General features: G+C 44.9%; 2 protein-coding genes across 2 annotated transcripts; one reads left to right on the forward strand and one right to left on the reverse strand.

Annotated features, from left to right (window-relative positions):
* The first annotated feature begins 2413 nt into the window (after nt 1-2413).
* LOC125510118 (probable serine/threonine-protein kinase WNK9) lies at nt 2414-5906 on the forward strand. Its single transcript, XM_048675207.1, has 7 exons — nt 2414-2748; nt 2883-2920; nt 3324-3554; nt 3738-3958; nt 4130-4287; nt 4379-4682; nt 4761-5906. Exons 1-7 carry the CDS (start codon nt 2659-2661, stop codon nt 5033-5035), a joined length of 1317 nt encoding a protein of 438 aa, XP_048531164.1. The 5' UTR covers nt 2414-2658; the 3' UTR covers nt 5036-5906.
* On the reverse strand, nt 5735-15183 carry LOC125510117 (lon protease homolog 2, peroxisomal). The gene is made up of 17 exons (XM_048675206.1): nt 14965-15183; nt 14149-14258; nt 13939-14050; nt 12949-13118; nt 12536-12627; nt 12041-12220; nt 11822-11905; nt 11469-11596; nt 11185-11386; nt 10894-11100; nt 10326-10456; nt 9766-9979; nt 7493-7786; nt 7204-7398; nt 6729-6974; nt 6504-6605; nt 5735-6237 (listed from the first exon to the last, which is right to left on the reverse strand). The coding sequence occupies exons 1-17, from the start codon at nt 15072-15074 to the stop codon at nt 6154-6156; spliced, it is 2661 nt and encodes an 886-aa protein (XP_048531163.1). The 5' UTR covers nt 15075-15183; the 3' UTR covers nt 5735-6153.
* Nucleotides 15184-15760: the final 577 nt, after the last annotated feature.

The raw sequence follows: 15760 nt of genomic DNA on the forward strand, positions 1-15760 counted from the left end.
CAACTTGTGTGTTCTAGGGTGCCTCTACCTCAGTATATAAAGGACCAAAGGGGGGAGGTTGGCCGGCCACAAGGGGTGCGCCAGGAGAGTCCTACTCCCTCCGGGAGTAGGATTCCCCCCCCCCCAATCCTAGTTGGAATAGGATTCGCGGAGGGGGAAAAGAAAGAGAGGGGGCCGTCCACCTCTCATAGTCCTAATAGGACTAGGGGAAGGAGGAGGCGCGCAGCCCATGTAGGGCTGCCTCTTCTCTTTTCCACTAAGGCCCATCATGGCCCATTTAGCTCCCGGGGGGTTCCGGTAACCTTCCCGGCACTCCGGTAAAATCCCGATTTCACCCGGAACACTTCCGATATCCAAACATAGGCTTCCAATATATCAATATTTACGTCTCGACCATTTCGAGACTCCTCGTCATGTCCGTGATCACATCCGGGACTCCGAACAACCTTTCGGTACATCAAAATGCATAAACTCATATTATAACTGTCATCGTAACCTTAAGCGTGCGGACCCTACGGGTTCGAGAACAATGTAGACATGACCGAGACACGTCTCCGGCCAATAACCAATAGTGGGACCTGGATGCCCATATTGGCTCCTACATATTCTACGAAGATCTTTATCGGTCAGACCACATAACAACATACGTTGTTCCCTTTGTCATCGGTATGTTACTTGCCCGAGATTCGATCGTCAGTATCCAATACCTAGTTCAATCTCGTTACCGGCAAGTCTCTTTACTCATTCCGTAATACATCATCTCATAACTAACATCTTAGTTACAATGCTTGCAATGCTTATGTGATGTGTATTACCGAGAGGGCCCAGAGATACCTCTCCGACAATCGGAGTGACAAAACCTAATCTCGAAATACGCCAACTCAACATGTACCTTTGGAGACACCTGTAGTACTCCTTTATAATCACCCAGTTACGTTGTGACGTTTGGTAGTACCCAAAGTGTTCCTCCGGTAAACGGGAGTTGCATAATCTCATAGTTATAAGAACATGTATAAGTCATGAAGAAAGCAATAGCAACATACTAAACGATCGGGTGCTAAGCTAATGGAATGGGTCATGTCAATCAGATCATTCAACTAATGATGTGACCTCGTTAATCAAATAACAACTCTTTGTTCATGGTTAGGAAACATAACCATCTTTGATTAACGAGCTAGTCAAGTAGAGGCATACTAGTGACACTCTGTTTGTCTATGTATTCACACATGTATTATGTTTCCGGTTAATACAATTCTAGCATGAATAAATATTTATCATGATATAAGGAAATAAATAATAACTTTATTATTGCCTCTAGGGCATATTTCCTTCAGATCCCCATACGTTGACGCTGGCCGGGCTAGCGACACGCTGGCCGGGCTAGCGACACGCTGGCCTGGATGGCCGCCGAAGCAAGCTGGATCCTCACTCTGGTCGCTGTCGGGCGGGCGGGCTGCCGTGCAGCCGGGATGGTTGGCCGTCGGGTGGGCTGGCCTCCGAGCCACATGATGTTTGGTCGTCGGGCGTGCTAGCCTCCATGCAGCCGGGATGGTTGGCCGCCGGGTCGGCTGGCCTCCGTGCCACATGATGTTTGGTCGTGGGCCGTGCTAGCCTTCGTGCTGGCCTCTACATCGCCGGTGGGATGGCTTCCGCGCGAATGACGGTTGTAGCACAACGGAAGATGTATCAACGTCAGAAAGAGTATCAAGCAGCTCTGTCGCCCGCTGGTTGCAGCTCCGCCGAACAACAGTCGTAGCACGCGTTGCAGCCTGTTGCAGCTCCGTCAAAACGACGGTTCGTAGCACGGGCCGCACCGGTTGTAGCTCCCCTAATGACAACGGTTGTAGCATAGATCGCCGCTGGTTGTAGCTCCGCCAAAAGGATGGCTGTAGCAGGGGGTCGCAGCTAGTTGCAGCTCCCCTAATGACGACGGTTGTAGCATGGAACGCCGCTGGTTGCAGCTCCGCCAAAATAATGGTTGTAGCAGGGGTTGCTGCAGGTTGCAGCTACCCTAACGGCGATCGTACACGACGGTCATAGCACGGGCCGCCGCCGGTTCCAGTTTCCGCCTTCGGTTGCAGCTTCACCAACGACAGTCGCAACATTCGCGGTGTCAGTTTCCAGCATGCACATACTGCGGTCGCAACATTCCCCGACGTCGGTTCTAGCACGACGGACGCAGCACAATGGCCATGGCCGGAGCACGGGCAGCGCGAGCACCACTCGCAACGACATTGTCGACCCCCTCGCAGCAAAGTCGGCGGGGCCCCTAGTAGTCAAGGTTGTGTCCCTCCAGATGAGGAAGGAAGGAATCGGTTGGCTGGGCCCGCGAGCCACACACGGCGCGCGCGCAGATGGACCGATCACGCGTGAGATCGGCCTGCCGATCAGAAACATTAGCCCTAGAATCCCGAGCTCCCGGCCGTTTCAGATCCTGATTCAACGAGTTTCCCCCAACGACCTCCACGCCCCTCGATCCGTCCGGAACCCGCCGCGCTCCCCTCGATCCCCGTCCAAGCCCAGATCCGACGGACACGGAGCCCTGGCTTCCGCAGCGAGCCCCTCCCATAAATTCCGCCGCCCGGGAGGGAGGGAAACTGGGAAGCAGTTGTTGAGACTCGAAACACCAGCGATTCGGCTCGGCAGATAGGAGGGGGGATGGATCCCGTGGAGGCGGAGGAGCAGCAGACGGAGCCGCCGGACGACGAGGCCTACGCCGAGGCAGATCCCACCGGCCGCTTCATCCGGGTACGTGCGCACGCTGTCCTCTTCCGAGTTCCTCCCTCTTGCGCGCTGCCGTTCTTACTTTGTTGGTAAATTCTGTTCTTTAGATTTAGATATATATCTAATTCGTGTTTCTTTATTGATTGCTGCGCGTGCAGTACGATGAGATCTTGGGATCGGGTGCCGTCAAAACAGTGTATGCATCCTTCGATCGCTCGTCTCATCTGCTGTTTTTCTTGCCCGTCTAGATCGCGATTTCGCGCTCGATTTTGGTGGCCAGATTCGGTCATCTATGAATGAAGCACGATATTTAACAATGTTTCAATACCATGTTATCAACTGATCTAATTCTTGCCTTTTATTTTGGTAAACCTCGGCAAATTCATGGCAAACATATTTGTACGCTTTAATCTAGCCAATCTGTTCGCATTGCTGCATTACTCAAAATTCCAACCTATATATAGCCTAAGTAACTCCAGCTTTTATTTGTCTACAAGTTTACCTATTTCTGTACTCTTTTCTGGTTGGAATTTATCCCTTGGCCGTGCAAGACTGATCTTTGTTCATCATGTGTTCCTTGATGTTTATTTTGCCAATAGCTACAAGGCCTTCGATAAGCTGGAGGGCGATGAGGTCGCGTGGTGCCAAACACGGATTGATGATTCTGTCATGGGTTCCTCAGAGAAGATGGCACAACTGAATACGGAGATCAGTCTGTTGAAGACGCTGAGGCACAAGAACATTCAGAAGTTGTTTGCCTCATGGATTGATGAGGACAAGAAGACAGTTAACATCATCACAGAGCTCTGCACATCCGGCAGTTTGAGGCAGTATGTACCTTTTCTTTAGCTCCACCAGTCTGACTCGTTCGTAATACTTTGCTTCATTCTGTTATGCATGAGTGTGCTGTTGTGTGGAGAAAGTTCGATCAAAATTTAACCACACATAGAGTTCACTCTTATCGCCCTTTCATTCTGTACATTCTGATCATTAAAATTTGGAATGTTAACCAGGTTTCGTAAGAAGCACAACAAAGTCGGTATGAAGGCTATGAGAGGATGGGCAATACAGATATTGACAGGGCTGGAATACCTTCACAGTCAAGAGCCAGCGATTATTCATAGGGATTTAAAGTGTGACAACATATTCATAAATGGTCATGATGGACAAGTGAAGATTGGCGACTTTGGTCTGGCGACATTTTTGCATCAACGGAAAATGAGAAGTATCAAAGGTGTGTGACATTGTGTTTTTCTAACAGCTACAGATGTGTGAAATATATACATATATTCTGTTTACTGTAGATTTACTCTCAAGGATACGACACACTCACAGCGTACTTTGTTTTAGAAATAGCATTTTTAGGAAGGCTTGTACTAACAAGAGTTATGTCATCAAAATGCAGGCACATTAGAGTTTATGGCACCAGAACTCTTCACTGGGAAATACAATGAGTTGGTGGATATATATTCATTTGGGATGTGCATGCTTGAAATGGTGACATGTGAATATCCATACAGTGAATGCGAAGGCAAGCCATGGATATACAAGAAAATTTCTGAAGTAAGTGCTTTGGGGTCCACAAAGTACCCATCCTTTTTGAAAGATTATCTATCAAACTGCAACTGATTTTCGTCCAATGTTTTTTTTATAGGGTATAAAACCAGCTGTGCTTTCCAAGGTTGAAGATGCAGAAGTAAGAGGTTTCATAGAAATCTGTTTGGCTCCGGCAGCTGAAAGACTTTGTGCAAGTGAGCTCTTAAAGAACTGTTTCCTCCAGAAAGACAAGCCTATCCCAGCGCCTGCGCCTCCTATTTCAGTCTCTCTGGTCTCGAGTGTGACTAAAGATGGGCGGCAGTCTGCCAGTTTCATGCTATGGAAGGGTGAATTCTCACTGAAAGGCGATATGCATGTCACCGACCATGTTAATTTATCACTAAGATTTCCTGATCCCAGTGGTAAGTAGAGCCACCCAAGAAACCTCTTTCAACCAACTTAACACTTAATCCTATACTGACACATCAAAATTGTTTCAGGTTGTTTTAAGAATGCCGAGTTCCCGTTCGATGTGGACCAAGATACCAGCCTTTCTGTGGCTCTGGAAATGGTCGACACTTTCGGATTGCCGCAAGGGAACATGCAGATCATAGCGCAGCTGATTGAGGTGTTCTTGCTCATCCTGATCCCTGAATGGGTGCCCTGCGTCGCTGTCGGACGGGTGGTTGTGGTTCCTGAGAGTGCAAACAGCCACAGCTACATCTCCAAAAGAATCATGAACTGCAGGCAGCTCAGATTGGCCGTCCTAGGATAGTACTGTTTTCCCCAAGCTAGTGTATCTTCAGGTTTTTTGTTTAGTCAGATGAATTTGGCCTTGCTCCAGCCTCTGGTGCGGCTCATTTTACAGTGCCCACTCGATGTGCTGCTAGACATGGCATTTTTCGTTGATGATGGTGAAAGTTAGTGCAGATCTACTAGATTCATTGATTGAGATTTATCAGTTGGAGGTAGTTCGAATGTGTCCCTTTTTTATTTTAAGTTGTTGTGTTCAATCCAATTTTGGATTCTAAATTTTTCCTGGTTTCCAGTTGAAATTCATGAACTTGAATCTGTTAAGTGTGTGCATTGCGCGCCAGCCTCTAGTGGTATTCTTGTAACTCATTTTGTCACGATGTCTCTCTCAGAAGTCTTCAAATATAGAGAACTGAAAACCAAGTTTATCTCCATCAACATAGAATCAAATAAAACTATCTGTACCAAAGGAGACCAAACATTCTCCACCCATTAAAAACTAAATAACCATAAAGTGTGAGTTTACGGGTCAAAAGTGGTCGCAGGAAAGAAGTGACTCAAGCTCCTCCGTTCACAAATATAAGATGTTCCCTTTGATCTATATTAATTGACACAGCCGACAATGTTTTACATTCTAGAGACCGTGTCAATTAATTTGGATCCGAGGGAGCAACTTTTTTCCGACAGGCACATTTTAGTGTGTTTTTTCACTCTTTATATATGATGATTACTTGTGCTATCTCTTTTTTATTTATGATACTGCAACATTCAATTCTCCCTGGCTGAAATAGGTTACATATACACCCAAACCGACAACAACAGGTGGACCTCCTTGCTACCATAGCAAACCGAGCATAGATAGATGAGCATCCCTCTATAAATACAATCACAAAGACCAGAGCAGATCTCCCTGCCGCTTTTGTGGATAGCAAGTATCCATATACACATTCCGCATATTAGCTTAACTGAGTTGGACGAGCAACGCTGGGGTCATGAGATTTCGCTCCAACGGAGCAATTGCTCGCCTACGCTCAACGCTCATTTGTAGATATCTGGGCAGTGAATAGCGACGAATCTTCAAAACGAGTAAATGGCCACCGAGGAAATGCCACATCAGGCGCCAATTGGTATTTGCCCGTGCTATAGACTGGAGTGTAGCCTCAAAGGGAATCCATTCTCAAAAGCATGGCCAAGTACTTCCTCAATGCGCTTCACGAGCAGAATCTACCAGCAGCAAATTAAATACAAGTCAGTGACAGACATTTTGACGGACAAATTACATCCAGAGGAGAGAAACAATCACAACATAATATCAAGCGGCTTGCTATTCGGGATACTTTAGCTCAACACATGATCCAAAACTTAATTATGAGTCTTTTATGCTGAATAATTTGTGTAGCATAGTAGCTGATAGCATATCCTCAACAACCAAGCTGCATAAAGTAGCAGGACCAGCAACTCTAAGCAACTAACAATAAGCAATGACATACCTCAATGCCAGCGAGGATCGGAGCTGGAATCTCAGCCAAGTCCTTCAAGTTTCTTTCTGGTAATATTACTCTCTTGATGCCATATCGATGCGCAGCAAGCACCTGAATCCAGAGAAACTTTGAAGTTAAGTGTAGTACAAGAGCACAACATGGTAAATGGTTCAGCCTTCCATCTTTCCAGAGCAACCAAGAAACACGGAAGATATCAGGAGCATAATATAGTACCTTATCCTTAACACCACCAACTGGCAACACTAGGCCCCTAAGAGTCATCTCTCCTGTCATTGCAGTGTCTGCTCTGACTTTCCGGTTACTAAACAATGACACCAGTGATGTTACCAATGTCACTCCTGCAGAAGGACCATCCTTCGGCACAGCACCAGCAGGAAAATGTATGTGAATGTCACGGCTCTCCAATATGTTAATATCAGAAGTAGGTGACAGATTGAGGTCAGCAGATCTTGCTCTCACCTGTAAAAATCAACCAATGATATCTAAGTTAAAAACATCACTCAACTCGATATGCAGAAACACACAGCTAAGCACAGTGGAGTTGATGATGCATGGTTTCAACTAAGCAAATACACTGCTGGACCTATAATAAAAATTTAGAACGCCTTCAAATGACAATGGGAGGTCATGCCAACACAAGTAAGATATGACACCATGTAAGGGAGATAGGTGAGAAGAAGATGCGTACCCATGTCAGAGCTAACTGTGCTGATTCCTTAATTACATCACCAAGTTGTCCTGTCAGATGCAAGTCACCCTTACCCACCATGGCTGTAGCCTCTACAAACTGAACTTCCCCACCAAAAGAAGTCCAGACGAGCCCAACTGACACTCCTGGGGATGACACCCGATCCGCAGCTTCTCTGTCATCAAATCTAGGAGGCTGCAGCACGATGCAATGTACCATTGTAAGATACAATAACATAAACATAAGACAGTGTAGCTTATCATGAAGAAACTGAAACTTTGGTGCATACCCCAAGCACTTTTTCTAGCATAGCCTCATCAACAATCATGGGTGATGAATTTTCATATGTATTTGATATGTCCTGGCCCATAGGAATAACTTCCATTTCAACTTCACCACCATCGGCGAGTCTCGAGTCCAGTAGAGTTGTAGTTATTGGCTGCATTTCCTTGCCAAGTCTAAGCGTACTATCTAGCTCCGCAACCTTGACAGCAGCTGCACGAGCCAATGCAGCTAGGTTTCTTTCAAGATTACGCACACCAGCTTCCCGTGTGTATCTCTCGATGATAAGTTTGACTACAGCCTGGACAGATGAATGGAACGAAGTAAGCATGGATTAATCGCGAGCTCCAATAAATACTCAAATAAAAGAGAAGATGACAAATAAATGATGAGGTTAAAAGCAGTCCATCGTAACTTGTAAGAACTGTTGTAAGTCAATGAATCCAATGCTATTCGGTGCAACACAAACAGTTGAAGACTCCAAACACATTGGGGTGAACCTTTGTTCACAGCACGATAAGTATTAGGAAAGACCAGACCCGGCTTGAATCGGACTAGTGCATTAAAGCACATGCAAGACTATCTGGCTTCAACAGGCTGAACCCTACCCTCCAAAAAAATCAAAAATTAATTTTATTACTACTAATCAGGTCCAGCCCGTTAGCCCTTCTACTGACCATGTCCACAAGCCCACACACAATGTTCTGTGCACGAACAGCCAGGCGATGCTATACGATGCTGGCTCACTTGCGCCTGGCCATAAGCACGCTGAGTCGCCAAAGCGATTCATTTGCTAAGAAATACTTGTGAGTTTGTAAAAATAAAACCAGACAGCCGGCTGCTACTACTACACCAGTAGCATATCACGCGTGCGGGTACTTTCTTTAATATTTATTCTAGCTTTGTGAATCTAACTAAAAAGGGAGAGTAAACAGTTTGCTTGTCACAACATAAATGTTCACGTGCATATAAAAATGTCCATGTAATTTTCAAGTTAGGAGAACAATTTTTTTATAAACACGTGATTTTTTTTAAGAAAAAGTGTTTATGGAAAAGCGACATATGGCAATATCACCCGCAAACCACAGCCGTACCAGCAACCACGTGCCGCCGCTAACCTAGCAGCAAGCGACAGCTAGCGGTGGCGGTCGTTGGTTGGATTGGGGATTAGGGAGCAGGCGAGCAGCTGAGTTGGGTGGGGTCTGCAGGAGCCCACTGCCTGCTAGCAATAGGGGGCGGGGGCGCACAAAAAGGAGGAGCCACGATTTGAACTGAATAGTTGAAGTGGGCGCATTGGCAAAGTGTTTTTTTCAAATCCTCAAACTAATTTGCTAAGCCGATAACACTAATATCTACTTGTCCATTGTAATTACTAGTTATGGGTTATTAATTGATTTAATGTCCAGTGCAACTTTGTAGATTTGCAGAAGTGAAGAGAAATAACATGACTATACACAATTTTTATGCAGGTAGCTCAAGCACTCCTCAAGATTTTGATAATTTTTAAAATCCAAGAAATACAATTGTGCCCGGTACTAATCTGGGAAAGTTCAAGCTGACTTGCACTATATGATTAGGAGATAATGGCTTCTCGTTAAATAGATCCAAATTTTGCTTTAGTAAAGCATTTAGTTTAATCACATTAACTTTGAGCCTAGCCCTCCACTTTTTTCCTAGATTCACCACTGCATTAAAGGGTAGTTAGACCTTTTCGCTTATACCTAGTTATTCATATGAGTAAACCCAACTAACAAGGAAGCAAGTTATCAATATCTTCACTTGTCAATAAACTCTGCCCCAGTGGCACCCTCATAAGCTGTGCATGTGCTATGGTGACAAGCATCAGGAAGTAGTTTTAAGTTTCCATTTTTTTTATCTATGGAGCCCAAAATCCTACTGGTATCACATCTTCTCGTTGTTAGAAAAAAGACAGCACAGATCAATTACACACACTGTAGTTTCATTGGTGCATTCATTACCACAATAGAATAGCATAAGTACACTGCACTTGCCATTATATAACTGAATTTAATGTGTTTATTTCTTCCATTAAAAACTTCATTTTGTGTGCCAAGGAGGGAAATCACCATTCACTAGCCTAAATATCTTCTTGCTTCAGAGAGAACTGAAAGTAACATAGCAAAAGCATTCAACAGGATCATTTATTTTTACTCTTCTAACAGATATTTGTGAGCAATTCGCACCTTGCTTGTCATGGGCTATATAAATAAAATAGTTAACAGAAAAGAAATGCAGCAGAAGACAGTCCTTGTGCCATACCTCAGGAATCTGAAGATATGCGGAGCTCAAGCCATGCTGTTCCAATACCCTTGGTAGGAGATGTTTCATGGCTATTTTCAGCTTTTCTTCAGGCGTGTAGCCTGGTAACTCAATAACTTCCATCCTATCTAACAGGGCAGGGGGAATAGGTTGCATCCTGTTGGCAGTTGCAACAAATACAACCTTTGACAGGTCAAATGGAACATTCAAATAGCTGGTAAAAAATGTGTTAAGGAATTTTAAACATATAAAATAAAGATAGTAGATCAGATAGCATAGTCTATTTTCCAACATATTCTGTGATGTGCGTCAGAGTTGTAAAGTAACCCAAAAACATAGCCTCTTAGAAAGAGCGGGGGAATAAAAGAGGTTGCCAATATGTGCCAATCCCAATACCCGTAGTGATGGCAGTAGAAGGTACTCAGAAGTGATAACACTGAATAGCCAATATGTGCCTAATCCCAATAAACATCTTTTAGAGGATTGATTCTCAATTTCACTAAGAAACTAACCAACTAATCATAAGATGCACTTGTTACACAAATAAAATGAAAGGATACTGGTCATTGAATGTTTTGTTCTGCTCAGGGTCAAGTACTTCTAGCAGTGCTGATGCTGGATCCCCACGTACATCAGAACCTGTCTTGTCAATTTCGTCAAGGAGCATCACTGGGTTGTTGACAGATACCCTCTGCATTTTTATTTCAACAATATATCAGCATGATTTAATCTGGTAGTAGCACAACTCTTTTCTTGCAGCATTCAAAGGAAAAAAAAACCGCAAAAAGGTCATTAGGCCCAGCTTTATAGCAAGCTAAAATAGGCAGTACAATGGGGTTGCCAGCTTATTGGGGAATTTAAAATCATATCAGTGATAGGTATACGATGAGTAGATTCATTCAATGGAAAGCAACTTGGAGTTAACAGCAGAAATTTGCTGTACTGACTGGACACCCAAAAATATCTTGTAATGGCTGTTACGCTATTAATCCAAGACTAACTAGATTACAAGAACAAATAGGGTAGTTTATACTTTATAGTTTATAGTAAAGGATACATTAACACATATAGCAAATTTGGTCCTCCAATGTTAGATAATTCTAAAATGAGAAATAGAACGGGATTAACCTTTAGTCCATCAATGAGGCGCCCTGGCATGCTTCCAATGTATGTTCTTCGATGGCCCCTAATATCAGCCTCATCCTTTACACCACCAAGAGAGATTCTTATGAACTTCCTATTTAGGGCCTTTGCTATGGATGTAGCCAAAGATGTCTTTCCAACACCAGGTGGCCCCACAAAACACAGCACTGGACCTCTGGCATCCGGTTTGAGCTGCAAGCAGATTAATGCATCTCCATGAGATAGAATAATTAGGATAGGCACATAAAAAGATCATGTAGAAGTCAAGTTACCAACCTTACGGACAGCCAAATACTCAATAATCCTTTGCTTAACTTTGGTCAGCCCGTAATGATCACGATCAAGACTCTCCTTTGCAGCTCTAAGGTCAAGTTCCCTTTCTTCACTTACTTTTTGCCAAGGAAGGTCCGCAATAAGTTCCAAATAAGCTCGAGAGCTACTATATCCAGGTTGCTGAGGTTGCATCTTCCTCAAGCGCCTGCAATCAAAGACTAGCTGGATAAAAAGACCTCTTGTACCACATGTAAGCACGTTAAAAAGGATATGAATATGATAGTTACCTCAACTCCCTTTGGGCATGCTTCCAAATATTAGCTGGCATTCCTGCATTCTGCATCTTCCTTTCCAATGCAGCAATGTCATCTTCATCATCATCATTATCACCAAGTTCGTCTTTGATAGCCCTCATCTGCAAAACTGGGAGGGTCATCATCACATTGGAAATAGAACTTTATGCTGCACAAAAAGACCATGGGTACCAAACTTGCCCAACTCAACCAGGACAATATCCTCTATAAGAAAATGATCGTTTCCATCTTATATATCTTTATAGATATCTAGAAATACACATGCTGGAATGTGATTTCAGTTTCAGTTGATCAAACATTGAAAATATGGAGAGAGAAAAACAAACCTGCTGGCGCAGCAGAAATTCTTTTTGGGATTTTGATAGCTGCCCCTCCACCTTCTGTGTTATTTTCTCCGCTACAAGAATTGACTGTCCATTGCAAAGAATAAACTTGAGAGAACTATCAAATAAATAATTCACACAGAAAGCAAACTTACTAAAGCACAAGGAACCTTAACACAAGTTATAACTAATTCACAAATCATAGAGTTTCTTGATCATCACCTGCAGGTGCCTGTCTACAAGTTCTGTTGCCTTGGAAAGTCTCACTTTCAAGTCAACTGAATCCAGCATAGCAAGCTGCTCCTCAAAGCTTATTTCAAAGCTAGCAACAAAAATATCAGCTAGCCTGTATACAGGAACTGTCTCAAGTAGCACCTTAGTCCTACCAACCGTCTTCTGCTTCTGCAAAAACAACAGAAAAATATTAAGCCAAAATTCACTGATAAGTAGGGTTTTAGCCTTTTAGGGTACCCAGACCAAGTGATAATTTTGAGCAAACAAAAGATAACCATTGATCATGAAAAGGTGCCTTTTACGGTTTTGATAGGAAGTCAGGAAATCTTTGCTTGCGTCATTACTACTAGATTCGTGATCTTCAAAATTTAGCAATCTTCAGTTCTCCCCATTAGATCTCCCTATTACTCGGTGCAATCATAAGAAACCAAACCTTGAAATTTAGCGGTAAAAGGATCATCAAGCTCTCCTTGAATTTCTTACCTGCTCTAAGACAGAAATTAGTTCCATGGCAGTTGCTTTAAATTGCCTCGAAAGAGCAATTAGATCTGGGTCTTGCTCTGCCTGCTCCAACTCTAGGAAACCAAAGACACAATAGTAATGTAAGCCCCCAAATGTAATATATCTAACAAAGTTTTAAAACGCAAAGCAGCTACATGACCACATAGGTTTTGCACTACACAACATCTTTTAGATTCTTCATGAGTTAATAAAGAATGTCATGAGAAGAAAATTATACTATGTTAACAAACCATCAACATCATCAGGCCAGAGACAGCAGATTGACAGATTCAGAAAAAAGGTGATACAGACAGCGGCTACCAGCCTTTGATGATGATTGTGTATGAAATGGTGAGAAAATGTGCACACATTTTTTCTTTAAAAAAAGGCCTTACCAGTCTTTGTCATGTCAAGTCGTGAAACACGGGCAACATGATACGACCCTCTTGCATTGAGTTCTTCAACACTGAACCTACATAAGCCTTCAAGAACAACAATGTATGTAACCCTTCCACTTGGTTTCTCCACCCCTCTTGAAAGGTGCAGAGCTCTAGCAGCAACTCCCCTGTACATGGAAGGAGTGAACGTGAAGACAAATTTGGATTAAAAGAATGCATAAGGGAAACAGGAACACCACAAATGTAAGATGTATCTACTATACTTCTAACATATGAAAATATGATTTATGTGCTACATTTCATATTTCATCAGTTTGTGTAATTATAGAGATCCAACACATCCTAGGGTTATAGCCAAACCATTTCTAGAACATAGTGAGTTCAGAAATAAAATAAACTGAAAACATAACTGGCACATGCAATGCGTGCAACGACTGGGAAACTGAATGCAGGGTGGAAAGTTGTACCACAAAAAACTGAAGTATCTTATTTCAGATGGTTAATATTTAGAGAACAAGTAGATCACATGGAAGATATGTGAAGCTCATGGAAGATATGTGAAGCGCCAACAAGATAACGAACAGCTAAAGGAAAGTTATCCGGGAGCTCGAAGCAACAAAAGGTTAACTTATAAGTACGAATATCTGTATTTAAAGTGCACCCTCCTGCCGAAGAAGATTTGGTTGCTATCAACCTATCTTGGCATTGTTACTTTAACCAATCTCACCGCAGGATAATGCATTGTCGCACTACCAGTAGCCACACAAGGCATAGGCAGTAAAGAATAAACCAATGCTTACATTATTTTTCAAATGTTCATAGAATGAAATATTGCATGCCATGGTTATATTTGCGAACAGCTCACTCCATGTCAAAGCTCCTATCATGTTTGAAGCAGGCACTACTTGTCATATTTGAAGGCTTTTTATCTTCGGAACTTGGTTCACGGGTAAAATACATATGTGATTAGCAAACGCTGATACCTACCGGCTGTGCCAGTGAATGGGCTCCTTCCCACTCTTTGCATCCTGTTTGGTTGACTCTCCCCCAGAACCACCAGGCGACCTGCGGCCTCCTTCACCTGAATCACTGCCCACGCCTACGAGAGCAAGAGCAGTTCCAGTAAGAAAATGCAGGTCCACAATTTCTACAAAGTGGCTCCTCTAACTGAACAAGGAGCTGCAATCTCTATCTCACCAGGCGACAGGATCGAACCAACAGCTGCAGCCTCCGAGTCCCGCACAGGAAGAACTCCGATCAGACCCTTGTCCTCCCTTTGCCAGAGCTCCTGCTCCACCAGCTTGACACTGCAGGCCAAAACAACCACATTGATGGAGTCAAAATCCAAACCAAAAGGGCATAATATTCCCCTCCCAGCAAGTCAACACACGCCAACATGCCACACCAACAAGGGAAAACAAATCCAGTAACCCCCCTTGACAAAACCGCACCTAGAAGATTCGAACACTGAACGACTGGTGGGTAATTGGAGGCTGAATTGGTCAGCCGTAAAAGTAGGCAACACGCTGAAAAATCCACCTCGAGACCAACAAGAGCACCAAAATGCACCAAGAACTTTTAAATTTCCACATCGAAGGTGGTTGTCACCAGGGTAAAAGTTGATTAATCATTGATAATGGTGGAGACAAACGGATTAGTACTACACAGCAATACTCCAGAGCAGAAGAGAAGGGGGCAGAAATTCTACTTGAACCACGCAGGTTACAGTTATTAGTTCCAAAAAATTACTCTGGAACAGAAGAAAGAGGCGTCTAAAATCCGGAGGTAGCTAGCTCGCTGATGCGTTACCAAATCCGGCTGATCGCTCCGGCGGAGAAAACCTAAGCACGGGGAATCAATCCCCTCGCCCCAGCCCTCCTATACCTTACAGCGCACCAAAATTAGGCCCCGAAACCCCCAGGCGCGAGCTCTGGAAGGCCAGCGGAAACCAATCGGCGCAAGCCGGAATCGCTCCCCGCCCCGCCCCCCCCCGCCCCCCCCCCCCTGACTGACCTGCTGGGGTTGGTGCATCGGATCCGCACGATGGCGCCCGGGAGGAGCACCTTGTTGCGGAACGGCAGTATGGCGAGCCGGCCCGGCAGCTCCACCGGCGCGTCCGCCATGGCCGCGGCGAGCGCGCAGGCAGGCAGGCAGGCAGTGGTGTGCTGTGTACGGCTGGCGGAACAGGAATTCGGGTGGAGGAATAGATAGAAGAGAACAAATTGAGAGGGGTGGGAGACGACGGGGATATTTATGTGTGTGTAGGAGAGGCGAGGCGAGGGGCGCACGAGTCAATGATGGGCTGCTGGTGCGGGCGGGCGGGCCCGCCTGCACCGTGGGGCCCGTGCGTCGGCGACGGGCGGGCGGGGCGTGTGGACGTGGCGGCCCCGTGGAGATAAGGCTGGTTGGCGCCGCCGGACCCGGTGCGTGGCCGGCCCGGACACGTGGGCTCGGGGCTCGGCCGGCGTGCGCTGCGGTTCGGACCGCCGTGGCGGCCGGGACACGGCCGGGTTTGGCGATGGACGGTGCGGATACAGGTTTTCGGGGTGCTGTTTTTTTTTTGGAACTGCTTTCGGGGTGCTTGGAGCACGTGATGGATGTTGGTTCATTGCCTTTGCGGCCCCGTTGCTGCCACGTGAGGGCGAGGCGGCCCCATGGCTTGCGATCGTACGGTTGGATCAGCGCGCGTGTGTGGTTTTGCGTTGCGTGTGACGCAGAGGGACCGACTTCTCCAACGATGCCAAGGCTTCTTGATCAAAACAATATACACTCAGGTTGTGGAGTAGTGCATAGCTAAAACGTTAGTGTT

The sequence above is a fragment of the Triticum urartu genome, chromosome 5 (genome assembly GCF_003073215.2).
Source record: "Triticum urartu cultivar G1812 chromosome 5, Tu2.1, whole genome shotgun sequence".
NCBI lineage: Eukaryota > Viridiplantae > Streptophyta > Magnoliopsida > Poales > Poaceae > Triticum > Triticum urartu.

Coding starts and splice junctions, on each gene's coding strand:
- LOC125510117 (XM_048675206.1), bottom strand. CDS start 15,074: ATGGCGGACGCGCCGGTGGAGCTGCCGGGCCGGCTCGCCATACTGCCG. Junction 11,597..11,821: donor AATTTCTGCTGCGCCAGCAG/GTTTGTTTTTCT, acceptor CCAGTTTTGCAG/ATGAGGGCTATCAAAGACGA. Junction 7,787..9,765: donor CATATCTTCAGATTCCTGAG/GTATGGCACAAG, acceptor TCATCTGTCCAG/GCTGTAGTCAAACTTATCAT.
- LOC125510118 (XM_048675207.1), top strand. CDS start 2,659: ATGGATCCCGTGGAGGCGGAGGAGCAGCAGACGGAGCCGCCGGACGAC. Junction 3,959..4,129: donor GAAAATGAGAAGTATCAAAG/GTGTGTGACATT, acceptor ATCAAAATGCAG/GCACATTAGAGTTTATGGCA. Junction 4,288..4,378: donor TATACAAGAAAATTTCTGAA/GTAAGTGCTTTG, acceptor TTTTTTTTATAG/GGTATAAAACCAGCTGTGCT.